The sequence below is a fragment of the Crotalus tigris genome, unplaced genomic scaffold, assembly GCF_016545835.1.
Source record: "Crotalus tigris isolate CLP2741 ecotype Arizona unplaced genomic scaffold, ASM1654583v1 scf7180000024437.13266115, whole genome shotgun sequence".
Classification (NCBI taxonomy): Eukaryota; Metazoa; Chordata; class Lepidosauria; order Squamata; family Viperidae; genus Crotalus; species Crotalus tigris.
The window spans coordinates 12049122-12076110 of NW_024100606.1; the positions used below are offsets into that span (position 1 = coordinate 12049122).

Here is a 26989-nt window from a genome sequence, read left to right on the forward strand (position 1 = left end):
TCGTCACGTTACACGGTTTCGAAATCCGTTTCGGCCCCTTTCATTTAACATGACAGGCTGCTCAACCCTTACGGTTGCCGGACTCGGGCGACGCGCATGAGCCCAGCCACTGTGCTTTTTTCAGCAATCCAGGTTTAAGCGTCGCGGCTTGCGGGGCCAGGCATCGTCGCCTCCTCTCGGTCTAACCTACCCCGGTGGAGCAGCACCCTCAGCCTGTCGGAAGACAAGGCAAGCGGCGGCACTCATTGAGGAGCCACCACCACGCGCCGTCCCAGCTCCTCGGACGAGCGTCGGGGCAATTGTTACCTGCGGATGAACCTCCGCCTGGCAGCAGCTGAGGGAGTCGGCCGCTAGGAGACGCTGCTCTGGCGGCTACGGCCCATCAGCCTGCGCGTCGGACCAACTGCCTTTCATAGGCTCCTGTCGGGGAGTCCCTCCTCCCCTCCCACCCACCTTCTCCCCGTGATGGCGGAGGACAGTGAGTCTGCCGCTAGTCAGCAAAGCCTCGAGTTGGACGATCAGGACACCTGCGGCATCGACGGCGACAATGAGGAGGAGACGGAGCACTCCAAAGGGTAGGATCGGCGCGGAGGCGCCGGCAAGAGCCGCCGCCACCCTTCCGATGCTCCTGCCGTCTGCCCGCCCGGGCTTGCCCAGGAGCTGCAGCGCGTTGCACGAGCGCGCGATCGGCCCGGTCGGGTCGCGAACTAGCTTGGGAGCAGCCCGCCCCTACCCTGAGCCGATTTCCTGCGGCAGGGACGGAGGCGGTGCAGCAACCCAGGAATGGCGATCAGGGATTCCACGGGGCGGCCCTCGCGGCGCAGAGGCCACGCGGGTCACGGTGCAGCCTTCCGGGCTGAGGCTTGAGCGCGAGGTGGGAGAGAAGAGCCGCCTCCCTTTGCTGCCAGGGAGGAGGGAGGAGGAGGAGGAAGGCGCCGGGCGGGCAGGCTGTGTTTCCTTGCCGTGGGGAGACTTAGTGGTCGGCGCCTGTCGTTGACACCCGCAGGCTGGCGCAGATGCCGAGACCGAGGCTTTGGCCTGTCGGCTTCCCCCGACGGCTGTCTGCTACGGTTTCCGTGCCGCGCCAGGCTTCCCCTCGCCCCCATCACCGGCGCCCTTCTCCTTTCCTTTGTGATCACCTCCCATCCTTTGCACCACTCGCCAGGCGGACAAGAAGCGTCCGCGTCGTTTTCCCCTTCGGGGAGGGGTGGATGGGGGGAGCCGCGCTGAAATGGCGGGATCCTTCCCACTGCCCGACCCTCTTCGGAGGGCGGCTGACTCGCTCTCGGGATCCCGGGGGCGGCGGGAGCTCTTTAGATCGATCAGTGCGCATCAAAGGAATGTGGTGTGGGGCCGGACGAGGTGACTGACGTGCGCCTTCTGCACATGATCTACATTAGCTGGCCCGGGTTTTGGACTTGCAGGTGTCCTCCGTGCGCCCTGCTCTTTGGGACACCTTCTCCGATGAGGCGTCTCGGAAGACTCCAAAGCGTCCGGCCGTTTTTGGTGATGTTCTTCTTGCTCTGACCTTTAACGGATATTTTTCTCTTTCTGACGGCTTTCTGCTACCATCTTATTCTGTATCTTTTAGGATGTTCACCCCCCCCCCCAGACAAAACAGAGCAGAAGACAAGCATAAATAAATAATAACATCTTTGGGGATGGTGTTATGTGCCTGATTTCACTGTGGGATCCAACTTTAAACTGTTTGGTGTGGTTCAAGCAGATACAGGAGTTCATTTTCCACAGACACCCATCCTATAGTGAAAAAGTTTAGAAGACAAAATTTGCAGAAAACTTTTTTTCCATGTTCTGTGTTAAACCCCAATACATACATAAACATTCAGGATACTTGAGTGATCAGTTCTAGCTGCAAGACTAGGTTATAATTTAGCTTCCTTGGTTGCTATTCAGGGTTTTGTGTGAATCTACTAATGTAACTTGCAAATTATTGATTAGCATATTATGTAAAATGAAACAATTATTTAACAAGCCATGTTAAGCAAACCAATGTTTAGAATAGGGGTGTGAAACTGCCAGCCCATGGGCCGGTTTCATCATACTGAAGCCGCGCCCACCTCATTGCCAGCAATGACAAAACCAACCCGATAGGTTGTGCGATGTCACATGACGTCGCGAGTTTGACATGTCTGGTTTAGAAATATGTACAAACCAAAGTAGAATAACCAGCTGTCTTCAAATTAATCTGAGGCCATACCAAACATAATATATATAGCTTTGCACATTTATGAACTGAGATGCTGTTTCTGTTGATCAAGCTGTGGCTCAGTATGTGTGTAGTAAGCCATTGATAAGTATTTCTTTAAGTTGAAAAGTCTCTTAGAATATAGAGACTATGTGCACTGCTTCCATTAAAGAAATTGTATATTTGTTTTGGCTCGTTCAGGGATTTTAATCGAGAGACCAGATGTTATTATATTGATGTTTATAAATTTTCCATGTTTTCTTAATATGTTAGTCTTTCTTACCAGGAGAAACAATTTGGCAAAATACCAAGTTTGATGGTCAGAACTAGGAACTTTCCTCTGATAAATGTTCCTCTTCAGAGAGCTTATGCTGTGAGAATTGAATTCAGGTTCTGTTGAAGTTAATCCAAAGTCTTAAAATGGGGGAATTGTACTAGGACACTGAAGCAAATGGGCAGTGTTTTGCTTTGACTAGGATGTTTTGCGAATTCAGTTATTATGTTTAATTGTAAGTCCTACAATATATGGAAAATAATTGAAGCTTTACATGTTGCTATTTAATTTTTAGTATGAGCATAGAAACCTTAATAAAATCATGTTTCTATATTCAGATACCACACTGAATTATAAATCTTAGACATATTCTATTATAATTTATTGTGAAGATTTAGTCCTTGATTAGTTCAGTATTTGTCATGAAAACTCAGAAAATGGAAATACTTGAGTAAATTGTGGTTAATTCAATCATGGCCAAACATATTATTGAAATAATTACCATTCATTTAGGCCAGACATGTCAAACACAAGCCCGGGGCCCGGATGCGGCCCGTGAAATGGTTTCATGTGGCTTGCGAAGCCATCCTGGAAACAGTGAGGGAATGGCCCCCGCTGCCTTGGCCTTGGCCCAGGCCGGCTGGGAGCCAATGTACAATTTTGTGGTGGCCATCTATGCTGAAACGCATTCAGTCTTAGCTCCACAAGGCCGTCTGGAAACAGCAAGAAATCAGCCCCTGCCGCGTCGGGCCCACCCCCTGGGTGCATGCTGGGGAGGCGTCACCCTTTGTGAGGAATGAAGAAATGCACCATCGCCTGGAAGTGGCCAGCAAATGGCCCTTGCCTACTTCACCTCAAGCTTGATGGGCTCCGGTGGAGGGGTTTCAGGAGGTAGTGAGGCTCCTCCAGTGAGCCATGCCTTGGCACTTGCCCCGGTCCCAGCCCCTTCTGTCAGAAACCTTCAGATCTGTCCCACTCCTGCCCAGGCCCCCACAGGCACCTTGACGCGAACGATGTAGAGCTGGCCATGCAGACCCAGTAGGCCACACCCACTCCATCCATGCCCACCCAGTAGGCTGTACCCATCCTGGCCACACACCCCTCCCCCCCGAGGGCAACTGCAATGCTGATGCGGCCCTCAATGAAATTGAGTTTGACATCCCTGATTTAGGCTAAGTGCTGTAAAATATGGCTACAATTCTCCAGGATGTCTTCTGGCTCTACTGAGACCTTTTGTATGTAAAGCACATGACCTGTCACTGACCCAATCTTGTTATTCCAGGTGTGTTGGGATCCAACACTTGGTAAGAATAAGAAGTCTAGGAATTGTAGAATGGCACACTCTGCTACCTGCTTAGAGCCTCCGGGAATAGGCAGCATACCGATGAAATAGATAAAATAAATAAACAAAGCAGCATTGCACAAATTCTAAAAATATAGGCAAATTGTATTCAGTATGAATGATATGAAGCACTTTAGAAATTGACAATTAATTAAAAATATCTCATTTTGAAACTTAGAAAACAGTATGACAATTATTTATAGTTTGTTTTTCTTTTTCAAATCAGACCAGTACTTTGATATGTTGTGAGTGTTTTTTTTAATCCGCATAGGCTTGCCCACACCCTGATATCACTTGCGGAAACATCTACAGTAGTATGAGAAATGTTTCTAAAATTAAAAGCATATGTATACAGTACAAGTAATCTGAAGAAGTAGGAAAAAAGTTTGATTTGATGCTTAGTCATGGTACTATAAAACAAATTTGCAGAGGTTACACTTTTGCTTTGCTTTTGAAATAAGATTTGATATGATTATATTCCTTTGTATTATATTGAATAATAATAATGGTGCTCTTTGGCTCCTTGTAGCCAATTCCTATGTGAATTACATGCAAAGTAGAAAAAATGGTCATACTATTGAACGGATACTAGATAGTACCATTTCACTGAAATATAATGTTTTTGTCATATAGGTCAGTAGTCCCCAACCTTTCCAATTCTGCAGACTGGGGCCAGTGGCGGCAGGAGTGGGGGGGGGGAGGGGATGGTTTTGTTCCACCACTTGTGCAAATGGAACTTTTTATGGCTTGTACACTCACTTGCTACTTGCCTGGCTGGTTCTGAATGGGTTGCAGCCCAGTACTGGGCCATGGATCAGGGGTTGGGGACCTGTGTTTCCTTATGCTTCTCTCTCTTTTTTGCTTGCTGTAAAAAAGGAAAGAAAGATAAAGTAGAGCATACTAGCTTGGGTTGGTAGCATGAAAAGTTCTGTATAAAAACACCCTTACATGGGATTAGGTTTTATTAACTTAAGTAAAGTTAAGTTTGCTTCTGTATAAATGTACACAGTTGTATGATCAACATAAAAAAACTGAAAGAAGGTAGAGACCAATCACTTATATATTCATAGCCTCATCTAGTTAGAAGGGCCCTTAATTGTCATCGAATCCTTAGAATTCATCCACCTATTCAGTATATGGTCTGCTATAGCAGGGCTTTTCAACTAGTGGTATACGTACCAGTGGTGGTATTTTGGCATCTGGCAGGTGGTACGCGATCGTCCTAGAGAAGTAGCGGGGGGTGGGGAAGAATGAGCTGAAGCGGTGGCAATGCTGCACAAGTCTGAGGGAGAGACAGCTGGAGCTCCAGGACTGTCAGGGCAGAAGTCCTAGGATCAGCACCAGGCTCCAGCTGATTGGCACTTCCGAAAGCAGCGCGTAGTTAGTTATAAGTGGACGGAAAAGGAGAGGGAAGGATGTAAATACAGGAGGTTTTGGCAGGAAAGGGCCAGTGAGGGGCTGCCTCTGCCTCACCCCTGGGCACATGCCCAGGGGCCAGTGAGTGCCTGGCATCCCTGCTGACCACCCAGAAAGAAAAGAGGCGAACCCAGGCCAACCAGGTGCTGATTTACAACCTCGTAGCTACCATCAAAGCCAGAATGCGCTTAGATCCATGGGGCAGCGCTGAAAACCAGCTATGGGCCGCCTCGTTGCTTCAGGGCCGTCCCTGCCCCTTGGGCGCGTGCGCAGGAGGCAGTGATAGAGCATGCGGGGCCTGGCATTCCTAGGGACCTTGCTCAGTGCTTTGCAGGTTCATTTTTTTTAAGCTGCCGGAAGCTCTGGGCAAGAGGTTTCCTATTTAGACCCCTCCTCCCTGTTATTGGCTCTGTGCCTGAAGGGCCTTTGCGTGACTCTCAGCTCACCTCTCCCAGACCTGTGCACGTGTTTGTGTGTGTCTGTGTATGTGCATGTGGGTGTGAGCCTCACTTCTTGCAGCCTCATGACATTGGGGAGGAAAAGAATGGGAGAGATAAGAGAAACTGCGATGAGAGCTTCTTGCAGCTTTCCATGGGGCTGAGGAAGGGAGCTGAGGGGGGCAGGGCACGATATGATCTAGGGCACGTTGAGAGAAAAAAAACAAGTACTCCAAAAAACCCAGCTTTCATTAGTTTGTAGCCTGCCATCGCAGAAGGTCTCTGTTGAGGGCACGGGGCTGCAAAGGGTGAGACCCCCCACACACACGTGTGCGCACACACACACACACACACACACACACACACACAAACAAACACGTGTCGGCTAGCAGAGGCAATGACGGGGAGGGGTCAAAATGGGAAGCCTCTGCCCACCGCTGCCTGCCTGTTGCCACCTCTGCCTTGAGCCTCTGGCAGCTTAAAAAAAAGGGGAGGGAAGGGAGGGAGGGAGGAAAGGAGCGAGCGAGGGAGGAAGGGAGTCAGGGAAAGAGGGAGGGAGGGAGAGGCAACTTGATTGGAAATGCCCCAGTTCAAAGGAGAAAGCAATTTTGTGTTCTGTTTTTCACAGACAGAACTTTGTTGCCAATCCAAGTTAACATTGGTATTCTTGAATTGTGAGCTCTTAGGAAAGTATCCCCTCCTTTTGTGTTGCTAACAGCCATTTCCAGTGGGGAAAACAGGAAAAGCAGAGGGGGGAAAATATTTTTCTTTGCTATATTTCCAGTCTGAATTAGACCAAGGCAGGGTCCCTACAAGAGACCCCTTTTAAGGATTATGTATTAATAGAAAAGCAACTAAGCTACCTCTGTTCCTAAACGCTAAAGCTGTTGCACATAAAAAATGGGGGAGCTCTGATCAACTATCACAGCCACAATTTTGTCAGTTTTGCTGTACTGTTGTCTGTGGGCGACCCCACTAAATGCAAGCATGGGATAAACTGAGCCTGGTTTTTCTCAGTCTTTTAAGTGGCCACAAACTACTAGCAAAAGTGGCATTTGATCACAAGGCATGGAGGCATCGAGAAATATTTCCCCTTTTGCATTTGAGCATCCAAGAAGGGACAGAAAAGGAGAATGGGAAAGAGGAAAGACAAAGAAAAATAAGGAAAGAAGGGAAGAAAGCAAGGAAGGAAAAAGAAGGAAAGAGAAGAAAGAAGAAAGGAGAAGGAAGAGGGAAGGAAAAAAGAAAAGGGAAGAAGGATGGAAGGAAGGAAAGAAGGAAATTATAATGAGAGGGAGGGAGAGAGACTCTGAGGGAAGTCCTGTCTTAGCACTTGGCCACCAGCAGCCCTGTTGCCCTTTCACCATCCCCTTGCCCCCTTCTCCTAGCCTGTTCTGGTGGTTTTCCCATCCTTTTGCGAAGGATGCTTTGGTTACAAAGCTTGGTCTCTTCTCATGGAGAGGGAGTGGGCCGCCATCTGACCCATGCACTTTGCCTTCCTGCACCCACCATGAGCAACCTGGCTAAGGAGAGTGAGCACAGCAGCGGCAGCAGTAGCCTCGAGGAGGAGGTAAGCACAGTTGGGTACCACCTCAGGGAAGTGGGGCTGGACTGAGTTGAGCTACAAGGTCCTGGTGCCCCAGGAGCTCAAGGGCCAGGCTGGGCACTTATCCTTCACTGCCCTGGGCTCTGGACAACTGGCACCACTGTCCGGGGGTCCCCCGCGTGGCCCAAGAGGGACAATGAGGCTTCTCTGATGGACCATGCCCTGGTGCCCCTCCCAGTCCCACCCGCCTCCACTGGAAACCCCTGGATCCTCCCACAGCCCTGCCCGCCCCCCCACAGGTGCCCCCAACCTGAGCAACGTTGAGCTGGCCACACACCCCAGCCAATGACTTTGCTTGTCAAAAGGTTGCAAAAGGGGATCACATGGCCCTGGGACACTGTGACCATCAGAAGTATGAATCAGTTGCCAAGCATCCAAATATAAATCACGTGTCCCTGGGGAGGCTGCAGTGGTCATAAGTGTGAAAAATGGTCATAAATCACATTTTTCAGTGCCATTTTAACTTTGAACAGTCACTAAGCAAATTGTTGTAAGCCAAGGACTAGATGTACTTAATCACTTTTTCTTTTCTTTCTTTCTTTTTTTTGGGGGGGGGGTCATCAATTTTTTGATACCTTGCTAGGTGACTGATGGTACTCAAATATTGCCATATCCTAAAAGTGGTACAATCGGTAAAATGTTGAAAAGCCCTCTGCTACAGCATCTCTGACAGATGATCAGCAACCTCTGGTTGAAGAATTCCAGAGCAGGAGAAATCACAGTTCATATAATCTCCTGTTCTGTTGACTGAGATCTAATACAATTATAAAGTTCTTCCTTTGTTGTTGTTGTTAGTTGCGAAGTCGTGTCCGACCTATCACAATCCCATGGACAACATTCCTCCAGGCCTTCCTGTCCTCTACCATCTTCTGGAGTCCATATAAGCTCATGTCAACTGCTTCAATGACTCCATCCAGCCACCTCATTCTCTGTCATCCCTTTCTTCTATTGCCTTATAGTAGTAGTTGGTTTCTGCCTCTAATTGGTTTACATCCTACATATTGTTCAGTGCCTTCTAGATCAAGGGAGCACAACTCCGGCCTTTAAAATGGCATATGGAAAGGTGATGCACACTTGGAAAATAATGGAAAGTACTACATTTGATTCTAGTACAGTGGTGGCGAACCTATGACATGGGTGCCGGAGATGGCACGCAGAGCCTCTCTGTGCACGCGCACCGTTGCCCCAGTCCTAGGCCTTCAGCTGGGTTTTATAAAACCTTTTCGCTTTAGGCCTCCACCGCCGTGTGCAAAAAAAAAAAAAAAAGGTCAATCAATCAGTCTATTTCAATTTGCGAGAAAAAAAAATCTTGCAAAGTTGGAATTGATTGATTGAACTTTTTAGTCCTACCCAGTCTGCCATTACCACCTCTACCACGCCCACCCAATGGGCCACTCCCCCCAATGGGCCACACCCAGCCAATGGTACACACACACACACACACACACACACACACACACACACGGCACCCGACAATGCATAAATGGGTTTTGGGTTGCAGTTTGGGCACTCAGTCTCTAAAAAGTTCACCATCACTGTTCTAGTACATTAAAATACACATCCAGTTAAATGTACTTACTAATTAATTTTCCCTTCTGGCATATATACATTACAACTTCTGGAAGTCTCAGAGAGCTGCTGCCTCATAGTGTGTATCCCGGTTCTGAACTGATTGGAAACGTATTATGAAGCACTCGATGCAAGAATCAGAAAAAACATCAATGCCATCATATAGCATAACTCTAATCAGCAGTTAGAGTCTGGCTTAGATCTTTGGAACATTTTGAGCTGAAGCAAAATTTCCATAGATATATTCATATTCCAGGCTGTTTTTCTCGGTGAACACAACATTCATTCTAAATTCTTTTACTCAGCTTTCTAGTATTTAGGTGGTATCACTTTGGTCTATTTCCCTCACTTGCACATGTCCTCTTAAGTACTTGGGGAAGAATTTTGGATGCCATTCATCTCTGGTTCCACCACTAGCATCTTCAGGGAGGTTAGAGAAAAAGCCCAGTTTGAAAACTGCTGCCAAGCATTATAGAAGTACTGAGCTTGTATGGAGCAATGGTGCCCTTTGTTCTCATTAGAACAGGGACAGGCAACCTTTTAATGACAAGTTAACATTTGGGGGAGGACCGCATAGAAGGATGAAGAGTCAAAGCCAGCATATTAGTAAGTTGATTCAGAATTGTCTGGTTTCTCATGGGACTCAGAAGGAGTTTCAGTTAGGAGTTTATTTCTAATTCATTTTAGGGCCTATGCTGCTATTTTTGTGCATCCCCTGCCTTAGAAGTATAGCAGGTCACATGGCTGAGACTGGAAAAGATTTGAGAGATTTTAAAAAAAATAGTTTGACAAATACATGCACTTGGTCTCAGTGCCTTTTGCGTTCAGAAGTGATAAAGATGGCAATCTGGGCTGTCATTTTTTGAATTCCTCTCTATTCATGATGATAATGTGGATGCTTACCGCAAGGAAGTTGAGGGGTTGGTAAACTGGTGTAAGGAAAACAACCTAGTTTTAAATACTGGAAAAACCAAAGAGATCATTGTCGATTTCAGAAAAAGCAGACACAGCCACACTTCTCTGTGCATTAATGATTCACCTTTGGAGATGGTTACCAGCATTAAATAACTGGGTGTGCAGATAACGAGTAGGCTGGCTTGGTTGCTCAACAGCGAGACACTGGTGAAGTAGACACAGCAGCACCTGCATTTTCTGCCTAGCATGAGAAAAGCACATTTTCCTTCTCCTATCCTTACCACTTTCTACAGGGGGATGATCGAGAACATCCTGTCATACAGCATCACAGTCTGGTTTGGAAGCATCACTGCTTCAGACAGGAAGGCAGTGCAGAGAGTGGTGAGAATGGCCGAAAAGATCATTGGCAGTTCCTTCCCTCCCATCCAGGGCATAGCACAGAAGCGCTATGCTTAAGCAGGGTCCGTAAGATTATCTGGGATACTATACATCCTCTTCACGACCTGTTTTCCTTGTTACCTTCTGAGAGGAGGCTCAGTGGTATCTGAAGCAGAACATCCAGATTCAGCCATAGTTTCATTCCATACAGCATTAACCTTGTGAACTCTCAAGCTTCCTTCTTCCGTTATATATTCAAAATGGACAGTATTTAATATTTATTTGCTATGTATATGTAGGGGTGTGGGTCTATACCAGGGGTCGGCAACCTGAAAAAGTGAAAAAACCACTTTGACCTGTTTCCCTCAGAAAAGAAAAAAACTGGGAGCTGCAAAATGTGTGCGTGCGCACGTGCAGAACATGGCACGTGATTGAAGAGGCTGGATCAGCTTCATTTTCTTCCCTCTGAGGCTGGAACCCCCAACGCCCCTCCCCGCCTTGATCCAGAAAGATTTGCACCTTTCCTGAACCCCGAATCGGTCCCTTCCAGCGAGTTGCCAAGCCTCCATCCCTCCTCCTTCCCTGGCAGCTACTGTGTTTAAATTGCTACAGAGCTTCCTTCGTTTTCTTTCCTTCCTATCCCTCTTCTCCCCCCCTCCCCCACCTTCCCTACAATGCCCTTGTGCTGCGGTGTATCCTCTGCTCTTCCATACATGTTAAAATTTTAAAGTATGGGCAGCTCTGCCGTCCTGGCTTCTCCTCCCCTTGGAAAAGACTGCTCTCCCCCACCCTGCGCTCTCCCACTCTGGGACTTTCTTCTTTCCGCCTTTTGGTGCAAAGGTTCCAAGGGAGCGGAGGAGGAGGCCGACAGGGAGAAGAGGCTGCTGCAACAAATCTTCCGAGGCAGCAGTAGATGGCCGCTCGAGCTCGCCTATCTCAGCCTGCTGTGGGAGGCCAGAGTTCTGCCTCCGGAGGAAGGCAAAGGGATGCAGCTGCCCGTTTGCCCACCCCAGCCGGGACTGCTGTCCAGCCCGACCCGGGGAGACACGTGGTGGTTCGGCTTCCCAGGGAGTGATGCCCCCGCTGGCCGCCGCCCCAGCCAGGACTGCCGCCTGGCCCGGGGAGATGTGGCCGGCTCAGCTGCCCAGGGAGCAGCCCGGGGATGGCCCAGGAAGCAATACCCCAGCCGATACCGCCGCCTGGTACAAGTAAGCCGGTGGGCACGCAACCTGCTCCACGGCCGCTTTGTGGCAATGTTCCATGGACTCAGAGCTCCCTCCCTCCCCCTGCCACTGACCCTCTGTCTCCGGCTATGCAGCTACTTGGCCAACGGTCATGCCGGCTGGGCATCAGAGGGGCTGCTCTCAGGGCTGCGGTTTGCGGGAGGGCTGGCCTGCTCAGTGGAGGCTTGGACAGGCTGCTCCCACAGGGATCTTGGGGCTTCCCTGCACGGCTCCCCAGCCAGTGCACCTCAGACGGGGCCAGCCCGGGAAAGGGACTTCCTGGCTGCCCTTCTCCCAGGGGGCAGGGCGCCCAGGCGCAGGGCCAATCAGGAGCCCTGCGAGGGGGCAAGTCCTCAGGGGAGAGAGTTAGAGAGAGAGAGATGAAATGCAAGTGCCTCTCTCTCCTTGTCTCTCTTTGCAAATGGCGGAGGAGGCTCTGGAGCCACAGGGGATGGCTCAAAGAGCCGCATGCGGCTCTGGAGCTGCGGGTTGCCGACCCGTGGTCTATGCATATGTTGTATATAGTATGTTTAGGTGTGTGTCATGTATGTGTTTCACTTTGAGAGTGGGCAACTAAATTTCATTTTTGATGTGTGCCGTTGTGCCCACAGTTTTTAAAAAAGGACAATAAAGATTATCTTATCTAAGAGATGTAAAGAAATCCTCCCTAAATTTCCAATCTTTTCTGAAGCCATGCTCATTGACAGTTACTGAATTCTTGTCCAACACATTTGGATGACATGGACATAGTCTGAGAGGAACAAATACTTCAAGATTTTCTGAAATGATGTGTCACATTCCTATACTAAAACTGAATTGAGTAACTGGAATTACATCTTCTTTTGGATATTGTCTGCTTAAAGTAATATTGGTCTTATAACCTAAATATTTAGCATAATTTTTCCTATAGTGCAATTCTTTTTCGTGAGTAGAAAAATATGCAACTGTAAAATTTATCCTATCTTTCAAAGAAGAAAATCATATTCAAAACTGAGGCAAACCTTGACATCTAGCCTTAAATAGTATATAATCATCCACTTTGTCATCAGGATATTTGATAAAATATCAGGTGGGTTAAAATCTGTTTACTTGTTCTTATAGCTAGTATAGAAAGACAGACTTTATGACATTGCTTCTAGCCTTACTTCCACCTTTTTTTTTTTTTTGCTCTGCTTTTGGTCAATATTAATTTGGAATTTCATTGCTTTTGGTTGATTTTTCCTGAGTTATTAAAAGTAATCAGTATGTAAAATTCTGAAGTTTAAAACTGGTTTTGGTCTTGTTCTGAAACAGACTGGTGAAGTGCTGCTTTTTTCAAATGCAGTGTTTTTTAAATGTATGTTCATTTAGTGCAACAGAATATTGCATAGTTAGTATTTACTTCTCATAAAAAAGATAAAATGAAAATTTAACACAAATCAAAAATACGTTATAATTATTATTATTATTATCTATACCAGAACTGAAAGATTTATAAATACAGATGTGTTAATATATCTTCAAGTATATTGTCCTGTCCTAAATGTAATTTCATATGCAGTAGTCATTTATTCTGTTTGCAGCTTACACAGGGCTTTGTCAGTATTCTATCCTGATCTGTTTAGTTTTAACTGTTTTTTTTCCCCTAGCATTTTCTTGCAAGTGCAAGATATTCCTTTTTTTAGGTCAACAGAGTGTTGATCCATTGGGTGTGACAGGAATTGATTGATTGGTTTATAGCCTGAATGTGACATCCGGAGCTGAGAGAGAATGAATGGTTCAAAGTCACCCAAATGGCTTTCATGCCTAAGGCGGGACTAGAACTCACAGTCCCCTGGTTTCTAGCATGATGCCTTAACCATTAGACCAGATTGACTCTCTTTTAATAGTATATTACAAGTTATTAGTTTACAACCTTTTTGACTAGTGGCAAATTTGGACTTTTAAGAATATATGTAGGGTGCACTCCTAAAATGGCTGCTGTAGCACTTCCTTTTCAGCAGTCCTTACTATTTTGGCATGATAAGCAACAACAAAAAAAATCATTTAATTAAAGATAAACTTGTTCCTTGGATGCTTTCCACTACTCCCATAGGCCATAAAGAATTAAAAAAGAAATCCGGAAAGGATAAACAAAAGTTTTCATTTCAATATTAAATTGATTTCTTTTTTTTTCTTTTTTGCTTTTCAAGCAGTAGTAAAATATGGGTGAAAAGTCACTTTGCCCAAGATGGATTGGATGATTAAGTGGGATTCTTGTGTGTGAACCCACATGACCATCCATTAAGGCATTTGTTCACATTTCTTAAGCAACATGAATACATGGAGGAGACCCAGCTAAGGAAATAGATCAGCCACAGTGACAAACTGTCAAAATAAGAAGTTAAGTATGTCAGTTACCTGCAAATTTAGCAACAGTGAGATGGCTACATGGTTGACTAATCTTTAGTTTTTTATGGTAATAAATAACTTGGCAGGTTAACAGTCATAAAAAAAGAAGTACATAAGAAAAATAATAACAGCAAAGAAGACAGAACAAACATTTCCATTTCTTTTAGGTGCTTTTAATCACTTGCTTTGTGTGTCTCTACATTGCCTAATGCAATATCAATATATGTCACTTAAACCAAAACTATAACACTGGAACATGATCAACAATATACGGTATCTCATTGTAAACAATATGGATAAAATATTACAGTAAGTCAGCATCCTATTTTCTATTTTGTTTGTTTATTTATCTATCAAATTTATTTGCCGCACAAATCTCAGTTCAAGGCTACTCTGAGCAGCTCTTTTCCTACCCATTTTCACATCCCTCACATATTGATCCTCACAATATTGTATTTCAAATGTGTCTAGAAAGTACATTTTCAGGAATGTCTGGAGTGATATTTTGGTGGCATTGAGTTACATGTCAGCTGAAGAAAAATTGTGGATGTATGGCTCCATGTGGGCAGGGACTGATTGTAACATTCTTAACTTGGCAAATCTGAGGGAGATTTGGAGGAGTTTGGCTGAGGCCTTCAAGTAGAGGCATGCACAAGTCCTACAGAAGGGGATGAAATCCTTGAGCTGTTATTTTGGCCATTTAAAACGTAGAGCTAAGTCTTACTACATGATTTGATCTTGAAATGGATTCCATTATGTGACAGAGATGGGATGATTTCACCAGCTCTGAAAGAAACTTGGGAAGCTATCATTGGATCCATAGGGCTGGACAATTTCTATCCAATCTCACATATTTTCTTTTTATGTAAGATTATTGATAAGGTTTGCAGCTTCAAAGGGTCCTGGAAGAAATTAGTTATCTGGACCTTTTCCATACACCAAATATGGAAGGTAATCTTTGACTTACAACCACAATAGACCCTAAAATTTCTGTTGCTAAGCAACATAGTTGTTAAATGAGTTTTGCTCCATTTTATGACCTTCATTGCCAGAGTTAATTGAATCACTGCAGTTGATAAGTTAGTAACCCAGTTGTTCAGTGAATCTGGCTTCCCCATTGACTTTGCATATCACAGGGTCACAAAAGGTGATCACATGAACCCGGGACACTGCAACTGTCATAAATATGAGCCAGTTGCCAACTGTCCAAATTTTAATCATGGGACTGTGGGGATGCTGCCATGATCATAAGTGTGAAAAACGGTCTCAAGTCACGTTATTCAGTACTGTTGTAAATTTGAATGGTCACTAAACAAATGGTTGTAAGACAAGGACTACCTGTATCTCCTGAAGAGTTGGACCTTGCCATTTTTTCTACTATTTTTATGTCAGACTGGGTACTTTTCTTATCAAATTTAAAATGAAGGTGCATGATACAAAGAGAGTGCATGCAAGGTTTCTGAGATGCATGGTTTTTTAAATGTTTGCACAGGAATTGGGTACCAATATGAGAGAATGAATTAGAAAAGGGTAGTATTTCCTCTCCTACCTATATTCACTTTTAACGTGATATCCCATTAAATTTTTATTTACATATGCTCTCTCAGCCAAATCTCTGTGATGAAATGCAATGCCAGATGAGCAAAGGACACATTTTTGGGTGGTTCTGAGGAAGGAATATCAGAATGTTTATAGTTTAACACGAATACCCCTTTCTTCTTTGGACATTTTGATACATTTCTATTCTCAGGAAAATAGGCTTGGGAGCACCTGTTGGCCTGAATTAATTAATTAATCTTTTTATTTGATTTTATAGCTACCCACTTTCCAAACAATTTTGACAGTGTACAGTTAAAAACAATAAAAGGCAAACATTATGTGAAAAGGTGATTATACAGAGTAGTGTATTTCTGCCGTTAGCTTTTAATTCATAGATGGCTGCTTTCCTTCAGTCTGCTTTGCACTTTTCTTTGAACTTCTATCTGTTGCAAAAATGGCATGATTGGGGGGAGGGTCAGGGAGGGAAACACACACTTCATTCCCATAGACACACAAAGTATACAATCCCAATCAATAATATTACATCAGATTTTGGCTCTCCAGTCTTGCAGAATACCAGCACTGCAAAAATGGGGCTACACATTACTTCCTTTTTTCAAAGTTTATAACGAATTGTTGTCTTGTTCTTTTTTGCAGAAGTCCAGGGGGAGAATTGGGAGCTAAAAAGAAGAAAAAGAAGCAGAAACGAAAAAAGGAGAAAACAAATTCTGGAGGTACCAAATCAGACTCTGCTTCTGCTTCTGACTCCCAGGAGATTAAAATTCAGCAACCTTCAAAAGTGAGAAATTGGCCTTTGTTTTCATATCCCTATTTTGCTCCAGTTATTAGTGACTACAGAAATGTTTTTAAATGAAATTGGATTTGTGAACTGACCCAGTTAATACATACAAATTAATGATTGAAATCAAATCACCCTGGAAATTCAGATTGCATCAATTATTTGCATTGGCTCAATCCGGTATTTTTAACAAATCAGAACAGACTCAATTCACATAATGTTGCAGTTTTGTAACTTTTTTCTCTTACAGGTTCGTATTAAATTTGATAAAAAAGTAATTGTTTTAGATTTTTTTTCTTTAAATTTTTGTATTATTTTAAAGATAAGATGTTACATATAAAGTAAACAACTACAAAAACAATAAAAAAGAAAGGCAAAAATTACAGACAAGACAAAAAAGGAATAATAAAAAGTGTGCATAGCACATGTAGAGTCAACATTAAGCATACATCGTTAACCCTGGTTGATTGTTTAAAATATATGTCTCAAATAAATCTGGTAGATTTTCACCCCCTCCTCCCACATAGTGGGTTACAAATAATTATAAAGCCTCTCAGCTATATTTGCTATATTACTATTTTACATCACAGTTTCTGAAATACAGAAATCTAATAACCATCAGTCTGGTCAACCCAATACCTATTAGCTATAAAAAAAAAACCCTGTTAATTGGTACCCCTTCCCCAAAATAAGCTAATCTTCAAAGCCCTCCATTAACATTCCATTACAGCGCAGTAGCTTAGAGGTGAAGACACTCATCTCCCACTTGGAAGGTTAAGAATTCAGTCCTAGATAACAACAAATGTCTCTCTATCAGGGCGCAAAAAGAAAATATCTGCTACAAATTTCTGTAGGTTCAGGAAGGGCATCTGGGCAGTAAACACTCAGCTCCATTCAGTTGCCCTGAGATTACAGAGTTGTGAAAAGGAAAAAAAATGTATTTAACTCACAAAAACCCCACTAATGGTTTCCAATCTCTTATAAACATGTTCAAAGCATTATCTCTAAACAATGCAATTAGTTTCACCATCTCTGCCAACTCTTGTGAGTTTCAAAATCCATTCTTCAACTGTCGGTGCTCCTTTTTCTTTCCAATATTTGGTATAAACAGTTCTTGCTTTTAGTGTTTTTTCAAAGAAGAGACTTTAAAGATAATTCTATAGTTGATTGTATATATTCTTATATATATTTACTTATAAGGCAGCCAGTGGTCATATGTAAATGTCATACCCTCATTTCAACAGTCATTGAAGCTTCCCTGTATTATAATAACAACAACAATAATAATAAAATAAAAAATACCACCCTATTCAGACTGTACCTTAACAGCTCTTAGGTCTTTGATTAGGACTTGAACTGTTAAATTTTTACAAGTCCTAGATTGTGAATGGAGTTGAAGATTAACCAAACAACAACAAGAATAATAAAATTAAAAATAACATTGACAGGCATCTTATTCATAATGTTTTGTCAGGTTTTCTTTCTCTGCAGCATTGATGCTAAGACTTGGATACAAATTCTGTTAGATTCAGACATGTCAACATTTGTGTCTTGAATATTCTGCATATAATTTTGAAAATTTCGGGTAGAAATCTGCGATGCTTTCTCCATCACAGAATACCTAAACTGGTACATCTTATAATATTCTCAATATGTATGATGGAGAAATTATGAAATCTTCACCATTACTGTTATTGGTAGCAGAATGTAACTGATCTTTAGACTTAGAAACTAAGTAGGGTCAAGCTTGGTTAGTGCTTGGATGAAGATTACAAGGAAATGTTGGGTCTATAAATAGGGAAATTTAAAAATACATCTTTGAAGAAGGTAATAACAAATCACTGTGGTGTTATTAAAATAATAGCCGTATAATTGTTTTTTTATTCCTCCTATTCAATTATGGCTGCTTATTGGACCCGTGCCCCTTCTGGCTGGTTTCTGCCAGTAAGGAGGTGACACGAGGCTGGCTCCAGGTGATAATCAACGCCTCCTTGATGGAGGGGTCTTTCCCACAACCTTTGAAGGAAGCGGTGGTGAGGCCCCTCCTCAAGAAGTCTTCCCTGGACCCAGATGTTTTGAAGAAATTTCGTCCTGTCTCCAACCTCCCCTTTGTGGGGAAGGTTGTAGAGAAGGTGGTGGCGTTCCAACTCTTGTGATCCTTGGATGAAACGAATTATCTGGACCCTTTTCAATCTGGTTTCAGGCCTGGCTACAGCACTGAGACTGCTTTGGTCGCACTGACCGATGACCTCTGGCGAGCCCGGGATAGGGGTCATTCCTCTATCCTGGTGCTTCTTGACCTCTCAGCGGCTTTCGATACCATCGACCATGGTATCCTTCTGCGTCGTCTCGGAGAGGTGGGGGTGGGCGGCACCGTATTGCGGTGGTTCTCCTCCTACCTCTCTGACAGGTCGCAGTCGGTGTTGGCGGGCGGACAGAGATCAACCCCTAGGCGCCTCGATCATGGGGTGCCTCAGGGCTCGGTCCTGTCCCCCCTCCTTTTTAACATCTACATGAAACCGCTGGGTGAGATCATTTGGCGACACGGGGTGAGGTATCATCAGTATGCGGATGATAGCCAATTGTATATCTCCACCCCGTGTCCTTTCAGTGAAGCAGTCGACGTGATGTGCCGGTGCCTGGAAGATGTGAGGGTCTGGATGGGAGTGAACAGGCTTAGACTCAACCCTGACAAGACCGAGTGGCTCTGGGTCTTGCCCCCCGAGGGTCATCCTGTTGGTCCATCATTAGCCCTGGGGGGGGGGGTAAATTTACCTCCCTCAGTGCATACACGCAACTTGGGTGTCCTCCTGGACTCACAGCTAAATTTGGAACAATATCTATCGGCTGTGGCCAGGGGGACCTTTGCCCAGGTTCGCCTGGTGCACCAGTTGCGGCCTTATTTGGACCGAGAGGCTCTACTCATGGTCACTCATGCCCTTGTCACCTCAAGACTGGATTACTGTAATGCGCTCTACATGGGGCTACCCTTGAAGAGCATTCGGAGGCTGCAGTTGGTTCAGAATGCAGCTGCGAGAGCGATTGTGGGTGCACCAAGGTACACCCACGTGTCACCTATCCTCCGTGAGCTGCACTGGCTTCCTGTGGGCCTCTGGACGCAATTCAGGGTGTTGGTTATCACTTTTAAAGCCCTTCATGGCTTAGGACCAGGTTACTTACAGGACTGCATACTGCCACATAGTTCCCAGAGACCGGTGAAGTCCCACAGATTGGGCCTCCTTCAGGTCCCGTTGGCCAGACAATGTCGGCTGGCGGGCCCTCGGGGAAGGGCCTTTTCTGTGGTGGCTCCGACCTGGTGGAATCAACTTCCCCCCGAGATTTGAACTACTCCCACCTTGCCGGCCTTTAAGAAAGCCATTAAAACTCTCCTGTTCCGGCAGGCGTGGGGTTGATGTCCCCGGGGGGGGGGGCGGGATACGATTGGACATGCTGTATGAATGTACTTATTTATTGTTTTATTGTTATATTGTTTTAATTTTGTACGCCGCCCTGAGTCCCTAGGGATTGGGCGGCATATAAATTTTATTAATAAAATAAATAAATAAATATGTTTGATTCTCAAAGACTGTGTGGACAAGTAAATCCTTACAGTTTTCATGGAAAAGCTTTTTTTAGAAGTGGGTTGCTGTTTACTTCTTCCTAAGGCTGAGAGATCCAGCTGGTTTTGTGCTGAAGGCAGAACTAGAACTCAACAATCTTCCAGTTTCTAGTTCAAAAAAAATGGCTTTAATATCATTGTCATCACTTTACAAAAATAGGAACAAGATGAACTTGTTTCTTCCTCTAACCCAGAAAACAGCTTTTAAATTACACAGTTATACATTTCTCTTCTCTTTTGCCATTTGGCACAACTAATTTGCTCACAGACTTTAATCTAACCACTTTAATAGCAACAGTGCAAAACCAACTAGTAATTTGAAACATGGCCTTCTCTAAATACACTTTTATCCCTCTGCCCATCAGTTTTCATACGTTACAGTATCTTGCTGTAACATCGAGCCTGCTGTGGGTTTTGCTTTGCATTGATAACAAAGCAAAGGTAGATGCAACTTATGTAAGAAATGGGCACGAAATGAAATTGCCTTTTTTCTGATTTTAAATATATTTAGTTTGTTTTATCATAAAAGATAAAATACAAAACAGAAAAACAAGCAAAAAACCCCATACATCCAGAGTTAACGACAAAAAATGAAAAAAGATTGGTATACACAAAAGAAAAAAGGTGTCTAAATTTTTTTTTTATGAGATTGCCTTTTCTGCTTCTCCAGGTCTTTGACTGAAAAAGTCTTGCGCCTTACTATTTCCTTCCCAAATTAAAAGCCAGCAATAGGAGGGTAAGGAGAATGACTGAAGGAAGAAGGGAGATCCATTTAGATGGTGATAAGAACTCTCAGAGTAATTGCCTGAAGTGCTCTAAAATTACTTACTAGAAAGATGACAACATAGATTGTGGCCTGCTAGATCAGACCCCAAGCGTATCTAGTCCAGCAGGCTGTTCAACCCACTCCACAAGGAAGGCCTCTAACTTTCCAGCTGATGTTCCTCATAGGCAACCTTGCTGGTAGCCAACACTATTATCTCACAGTTTAATTAGAAGAGGGAGTAAAAATAATCTTTTATGGGCCCTGATTTTCCCAGAATTCAATTTCATTGTGTGAAATAAGATGTCAGATTCTTGTCTGATTGGAGCATCAAAGAAAAAAAGTGGAACAATTAGGATACTGAAAAGATTAGGTAAGGGGTCCTCTTATTTACAGTGCCAAGGGGCCCATATGATCGCTCTGCATACCTTATGCAAACTTTATTGATGTATCTTGGAATCAGTATTTGTTTGCTTTAAATACAGATCTAATTTTCATTCAGAGATTATTTTATGTGGGTTTTTTTAAAAGATAGCTTTGATGACAAGGTGTAATATATAAAAAATGTGCAACAGCTTGGTAAACCAGCAGGGTGTGGCAGTATTAAAGGAAACTGCAATTCTCCTTTTACCTGTGATTGTATGCCCGCAGAATCCAGCCATTCCAATGCAGAAGCTGCAAGACATTCAAAGAGCTATGGAGCTGCTCTCAGCCTGTCAGGGCCCAGCCAAGAATATTGATGAAGCGACCAAACGTAAATACCAGTTTTGGGACACACAGCCTGTACCCAAGCTTAGTAAGTTTATTGCTGTTGACCAGCATTGGTTTTTTTGTTTATTGGAGGAAACTTGCATTTTAATAATGTATAGTTTACAGATCACAAAAACTCACCTCAGATGCACAGATGAAACCATTCAGTATTCAAAATAACTTTAAGATTAAGTTAAAAACGAGCTTTACCACCAAATAATTAAGTGGAAGATTGGTATTTGAAAAACTACTACGTAATTTTAACATTAAACTACCATTGGATTTTAAGCCATAAAGAGCTCAAGACTTTGAGCCGTAAAGAGCTGAAGACTTGCATGCCAAATTTTCCAAGATTTATTTTTCTTCATTTCAGTGTACAATATCTACAGTTCCTTGTCAATTTATATTTTAAACTTCAATTAAAATTCTTCAGAAAAAAATTCCTGGTAAAAACACAGAAGAATCAAATTGTTTTCAAATGACAATAAGCATTTAAAATTTTATTTTTCAAAAATATGAAACATCTTTAATTTTATTATTAATTATAGTTGTCCTCTGGTTAAGACATCTGTATTATTTTTGTTTGCAGGTTCTGCTTTGTTAGCCCATCACTTCTTCATTAGTTCCAAAAGCCATACTGCAGAACTGTTTTCTAACATAAATAATTGCATTTCATGGTGGCATTTATAGTCTACGAGACTATATTGCATTGCAATTGCTTCTCTTTGTAAAAGCAGAAATACCCAGGTACATACCCATTATGGGTTAGGAACTGACATCTTTGTACTGAATTGTTCCTGTTGTATATAAGAAAGATAGCAGGATCATACAGTATTTTAGTTTGGAAATGTTTCCTCAAATGTCTTCAGTTTGCAATATTAGAATTCAACATTATGGAAGCAAATAGAACACAGTCAAACTAGAATCTTGGACTTCAAGAGAGCTAATTTCAATAAACATAGAGAGGGTTTGGAAAGGATTCCATAGATGAGAATCCTCAAGGGGAAAACAACTCAAGAAGCTTGGGAAATTTTGAAAAATGAAATACTAAAAGCACAGTGTAGCACAATACCAACAAAGAGGAAAAAGAACAGCTCTCAAAAGAAACCAGCATGGCTGCATAAAGAACTCTCTGACAAATTGAAAGATAAAAAAGACAAGTATGGAAAGTGGAAAGAGGGGCACATAACTAAGTCAGAATATTAGCAAATAGCCCAAGCCTGCAAAGACGAAGTGAGGAAAGCCAAGGCTCAAAATGAACTAAGGCTTGTGACCAAAGTAAAAAAATAACAGAAAAAGCTTCTTTCAACATATAAAAAACAAGAAAAAAGTGAAGGAAATGATTGGTCCATTAGTGGGTGAAAGTGGCAAGAAGGTGACAAGCAACAGGGAGAAAGCAGAACTATTTAACTCATTTTTTGCATCTGTCTTTACACAAAGGGAAAAAACAGACCAACCTATCAAAAATAGTGCCATAAAAAACAGCATAGAAACACAAGTTAAGATAGGCAAGAAAATGGTAAGTGAGCACCTGTCCAGCCTAGATGAGTTCAAATCGCCAGGACCAGATGGATTACACCACAAGGTTCTCAACTGGCAGATGTGATCTCGGAACCACTGAACTATATTTTTCAAAGATCCTGGAGCACATGGAGAACTATCAGAGGACTGGAAAAGAGCTGATGAGGTTCCCATCCTCAAAAAAGGGGAAAAAATGGAACCAGGAAATTATAGACCTATCAGCCTGACCTCAATACCTGGGAAGATCCTGGAAAAGATAATCAAACAACGAATCAACGAACACCGAGAGCAAACAAAGTCAATACTAAAAGCCAACATGGGTTTGTCAAAAATAGATCATGCCAGACAAATCATATTGCATTCTTTGACCAACTGACAAAATTAGTGGATCAGAGGAATGCTGTGGACATAATTTACTTGGACTTCAGTAAGGCATTTGATAAAGTAGATCACAACCTACTACTTGATAAGATAGAAAAACGTGGGGTAGACAGCATCACCACCAGATGGATCCGTAGTTGTACTCAGCGAGTGGTCCTCAATGGAACTGCATCTATATGGAGGGAAGTGTGTAGTGGGGTGCCCCAGGGCTCTGTTCTGGGCCGAGTGCTCTTCAAAATCTTCATCAATGATTTGGACGAGGGGATAGATGGGGAACTCATCAAATTTGCAGACGACACCAAGCTGGCAGGAATAGCCAACACTCCAGAAGACAGGCTTAAGATACAGAAGGATCTGGACAGACTTGAACACGGGGCACTATCTAACAAAATGAAATTCAATGGTGAAAAAGCAAGGTTCTACATTTAGGCAAGAAAAACCAAATACACAAGTACAGCATAGGTGGCACCTTGCTCAATAGTAATATCTGTGAGAGGGACCTCGGAGTCCTAGTAGACAGTCACCTAAATATGAGCCAGCAGTGTACTGCAGCTGCCAAAAAGGCCAACACAGTGCTAGGCTGCATTAATAGAGGGATAGAATCAAGATCACGTGAAGTATTAATACCACTTTACAATGCCTTAGTAAGGCCACACTTGGAATACTGTATCCAGTTATGGTCACCGGAATGTAAAAAAGATGTTGAGTACAGAGAAGAGCAACAAAGATGATTAGGGGACTGGAGGCTAAAGCATGTAAGGAATGGCTGCTGGAATTGGATATGTCTAGTTTAATGAAGAGAAGGATGGGGGGGGGGACATGATAGCAGTGTTCCAATATCTCAGGGGCTGCCACAAAGAAGAGGGAGTCAAGGTGTTTTCCAAAGCGCCTGAAGGCAGGACAAGAAGCAATGGGTGGAAACTAATCAAGGAGAGAAGCAACCTAGAACTAAGGAGAAACTTCCTGACAGTGAGAACAATTAAACAGTGGAACAGCCTGCCTCCAGAAGCAGTAAATGCTCCAACACTGGAAGTTTTTAAGAAGAGACTGGACAGCCATTTGTCCGAAATGGTATAGGGTTTCCTGCCTGAGCAGGGGGTTGGACTAGATGACCTCCAAGGTTCCTTCCAACTTTACTACTATTATTATTATTATGAAGAAGAAAAAGGCTTATATTTGTGTTACAATGTTTTCTTAGTCTTTTTAAAAAATGTTATATTTAATAAGTTTTGTAAAGTTTCATTTCTAAGGTTGGTATTATTCTTCTGATCTCTGAGAAAGAAAGATTAGTTTTGAAATGGCAATGGAAAAAAAGAAATGGATCTTTAAACCATAATAGCTGCTCTGAGAATATGGGCGTTGATTAATTATATGTCATTAAAATTAGTTTTTAACTGCATATTGCAAATATATCATCAATTAAAGTTGGTTTTTTGAAAGCTTGTCATATATTTCATTATAAATCCCTCTGGTAGATAGTTGTGCATGGGGTATGAAAGAATTTTTTTTTAATTTGTAGACACCAGCATGTTAAAGTTAGTTCTGTGTTTGAGTTTGAATTCAATCTAAAGTGACTCATTTTGAGAAGTTGTTTATTGCAATCAAAGAAAAGAGGCAGCAGGTAGAAAGCACTTCCATAACATGTATTGAAATTCTGTAGAGATTGCTTTTCCCTTGACAAAATTAATAATTATAATACAATCGAATCTTTAGAAAAAAATACAGTGACATTATTGATAATCTAATTGACATAAAATGAATTTGGCCACAGACTTCTAATTTTTGTTTAGTAAATCTTCTCTCAACTTCCCCGAAAGCAGAAAAGATGATTTAAAAACTATCAAACTTACCTTCTTTTTCTCTAAGGTGAAGTTATAACATCTCATGGTGCTATTGAACCAGATAAAGATAACATTCGCCTAGAGCCATATTCTTTACCACAGGGTTTTACTTGGGACACGTTGGATCTGAGCAGTGCTGAAGTCGTAAGTAGAGTTCCTTGGAGTCTTTTAAATACAAAACTGGTTTCATGTTTGTGTATTTGTGTGTGTGTTGTGTTATACATTCTACCAGTGTAGTGCAGTTGTCAATGGACATGAACTGGGGAGAAACAGAAGTCCCCTCCTGAACACATAGTTCTCCATCTTATTTTGGACCACTCTGTTAGGGTGCCACTTCTTTTTCTGGGGAAGAAAATAACAAAAAAACACCCCTCTTCCTTCCTCCCTCCCAGAAAAAATGCTGAGCTACAGAACAGAATAGAACTGAGAGCAAAACAGCTGAAATACAGAATAGAAGTGAGACCATTTAATCCTCTGGATTTTCATTGATTGAAAACTGATATAACTGACTTTGCCCACTCTCCAAATAGCCAAGGAACAGCTTTAACCACAGGACCTTATTGGACCTTATCAACCAATGTTAAGATTGTGAGCCAGGATGGCATAGTGGTGAAGGCCTTGGGCTAGGAGCGGAAGGCCTGGATTCTACTCTCAGTCACGAAAGCTCATTGGGCGACTTCAAGCTAGTAATTCCCTATAAGTAGCACAGCCAAGAATGAGCTGTGGAAGAAATAAATAACTAAACCTCAGGTATGTTGAAACCAAGAGGGTGGAAAGGAATAAATTTTGTGCGTTATGACTCTGGTGACAATTGATGAGTTTGGTTTGGCTAAGTGGACTGTTTCTCTTAAGATAAGTCAGGTGTTCAAATTCAGAGCAAAGTGAGCTGTTGGATTCAATCAATTGATGGCTTCTCTCTACCCTTTTTTTTCAGTTAAAAGAGTTGTACATGCTGCTAAATGAAAATTATGTTGAAGATGACGATAACATGTTTAGATTTGATTATTCATCGGAATTCCTTTTGTGGTGAGTCTCAGTTTCCATATACATCAAGGGGGTGGTCTGTGGAGAAGTAATGTTGTCATTGGCCAGTGCTTTTCTCAGCCCTTTTCCCTCATCTCTCTTGCTAGACAACAAGGAGGAATTACAGTGAATTTTCCCCCCCATATTTGATGCCTAGAAAGTTTACAGTACAGATACTGCTCAACCTATGACCACATTTGGGACCAAAATTTCCAAGGCAGTTGTTAAGTGGGTCATGCCCAATTTTACAACCTTTTTTGCCTTGATTGTTAAGCAGGTTATTAAGCGAACCCCTTTGTTTTTGTTGGAAGCTGGCTAGAAAGGTTGCAAAGCTCTCTTGACCCTAGGACCCTCAAGTTTTGATCACGTGACTATGGGGCTGCTGTGACAGTCATAAGTCTGAGGATCGTTTGTAAGTCACTTATTTCAGTGTCATTATAACTCTGAACGGTTGCTAAATGGGTGGTTGTAAGTTGAGGACCCCCCATATTCTATAAAAGTTAAGACATAATGATTACTTTCATGCTTTTCCCCACTCTTTTAGGGCCCTTAGACCACCAGGTTGGCTTCCGCAGTGGCACTGTGGTGTCAGGGTGTCATCCAATAGGAAACTGGTGGGGTTCATCAGTGCCATTCCTGCACACATTCGGATTTATGATAGGTAAGCCCTAACTGGTTGGGAAGTTAGTTGGGCCCACTTAGGTTTTCTTAAAATCACTTGCATAACTTGTCCTTTATCAAAAAGGTTAGATTTGAAAGAAACTTTAGGGGGAAAAGTGAAGCATTGGAAATGTTTTAAATATCTCAAACTAAAATCCTTGTCCATTTACTCCAACAATTAGGAACTTTTTAATATGACAGCACTGTTCATGGGACAACTGTAGTGTTTATTGCTATTTTAACACATTACCTTTCTCCTTTCTCTTCATTAACTTTTAATCTTGGAGATCACCCAAGGTTATCTATCAGTATCTTAAGCACTATGGTGCAATCACACTTACACCTCTGTGCTTTCTT

At 42.9% G+C, this 26989-nt stretch overlaps 1 protein-coding gene across 2 annotated transcripts in view; it reads left to right on the plus strand.

Annotated features, from left to right (window-relative positions):
* The first annotated feature begins 417 nt into the window (after positions 1-417).
* Positions 418-26989, plus strand: part of NMT2 (N-myristoyltransferase 2) — a 50443-nt gene continuing 23871 nt past the window's right edge. Inside the window, exons 1-6 of one of the 2 annotated variants that reach the window (XM_039331748.1) lie at positions 418-575; positions 15933-16074; positions 21108-21252; positions 24975-25093; positions 25884-25975; positions 26517-26633. In XM_039331748.1, the coding sequence (XP_039187682.1) occupies positions 466-575; positions 15933-16074; positions 21108-21252; positions 24975-25093; positions 25884-25975; positions 26517-26633 (725 nt within the window). In that variant the 5' untranslated portion in view covers positions 418-465. The remainder of the gene's footprint in view (positions 576-15932; positions 16075-21107; positions 21253-24974; positions 25094-25883; positions 25976-26516; positions 26634-26989) is intronic. The other variant, XM_039331749.1, reaches the window with a different exon arrangement.